At 53.9% G+C, this 1,372-nt stretch overlaps 2 protein-coding genes across 2 annotated transcripts; both read right to left on the bottom strand.

Moving 5' to 3' along the window:
- Positions 1–91: 91 nt before the first annotated feature.
- On the bottom strand, positions 92–247 carry Pmar_PMAR026148 (hypothetical protein; the record flags this gene model as incomplete). Its single annotated transcript, XM_002768363.1, has 1 exon — positions 92–247. The coding sequence occupies one exon, from the start codon at positions 245–247 to the stop codon at positions 92–94; it is 156 nt and encodes a 51-aa protein (XP_002768409.1).
- A 524-nt stretch (positions 248–771) lies between these two features.
- On the bottom strand, positions 772–987 carry Pmar_PMAR026147 (hypothetical protein; the record flags this gene model as incomplete). The annotated part of the gene is made up of 1 exon (XM_002768362.1): positions 772–987. The coding sequence occupies one exon, from the start codon at positions 985–987 to the stop codon at positions 772–774; it is 216 nt and encodes a 71-aa protein (XP_002768408.1).
- Positions 988–1,372: the final 385 nt, after the last annotated feature.

Raw genomic sequence — 1,372 nt, 5'->3', positions numbered from 1 at the left:
CTCAGCTACCATCCGGCAGATATCCGCGTCTCACCGGCGACTCGTCGTGCTCCTTTACCAGGGCCATACCGAGGCAGAGCTCTCTAGCAGTCTAGCGCGTAGAGGGGACGGGGGGGGCGGCCAGCTCTCCCAGCTCCGATTTATTGATGTCCTCCGCGACCGAGATGAAAGTGGTCAAGTCCTCAAGGAGATCATTGGCCACACTATTGAGGGAAGCTCCATCATTGGCGTTCCACTCCACACTCATCGCGGATTGCTCTTCCCGAGAGCTGGCGAAGAAACGATCTAAGAAGTCCTTTCGGGCCGCACAGAACCTCTCTGTGTGCTTAATTAGAATCCCAGAAGTACTCTCTATTAATGGCAGCTCAGATTCTCGAAACTCGAACTTGCCCCACTGCCCTGAGTACCCGGAGCCATCTCGAGGCTTCCCTCCACCTCTGCGGCTGATAATTCCTGGGTCGACGTAATCCAAGGGTGATCTTCAGGCTTGATGCCCAACTTTCTGCCCCTATCTCGCTGTTTCTTCGCTTGGGTAGACCTCACGTGTGGCATTTCCCAAAGAAGAGTCTCTTTGTCAAGTGGGAACCAAACTGAACGACAGTCGTTCCGAGAACGACGTTTCCTCCGTCCCATTTATGGTGTTATGACCACTAGGAACGGCACTGACGCAACGCAACAGCCACCAGTTTTGACTACGTGATAGTCAAACTTCGGAAAATGGCGGAAACTCAGCTTCAACAGTGTTGGATTGGCACCAAACCAATGCCGCAGCTATTGATCCTTAGGGTTCTTCCTTGATGGTTCATCCTTCACCTGCCCAGTCCTAGGGCGTTTATCAGACCCGAAGCTACTGTCCTTCTCCCCACCTTGACCGTTCTGCCAATAAGGCTTAGATTGGGGGTCGCCGAAATGTTTACGATAACGGCAATCCCTACCGAAGGGACAGGATTGCCGAGTGAAACGGCAAGTGTCAGCACCGAAGTGCATAGCGCTCCCTTGCCTACGTATACCCTTGCCCGAAGGTAGCCTGGGTATGCCAGATTGGCTCACCGCCGGTTTAGCCAAGGCTACAGCTATCAACTCGTGAGACTGATTGGATCTTAAATAGGTACCGAGGGCAGAGTCGACTTGGAGAGAAGGGTCAGTGTCCCGCAGGCGGGTGACCACTTGTGGCAAGGCCAGCCTGTAACCCTTATCACACTCGACTGCTGCCTCGAACGATCGTGACCTCGCTAACCAGAGCAACCGGCTCCGATAAGCAACCGTGCCTTCCTCAACTTCGAGAAGATCTCGACCACGACGACACCACCACCATAGTTTTTTGTTGAACCGACGACTTCGCTGGCAGTACCGGGACTTTTGGTGGATGAGC

The sequence above is a fragment of the Perkinsus marinus genome, assembly GCF_000006405.1.
Source record: "Perkinsus marinus ATCC 50983 genomic scaffold scf_1104296968442, whole genome shotgun sequence".
Taxonomy (NCBI): Eukaryota; Perkinsozoa; order Perkinsida; family Perkinsidae; genus Perkinsus; species Perkinsus marinus.
This window is presented reverse-complemented; position numbering and strand designations above follow the sequence as displayed.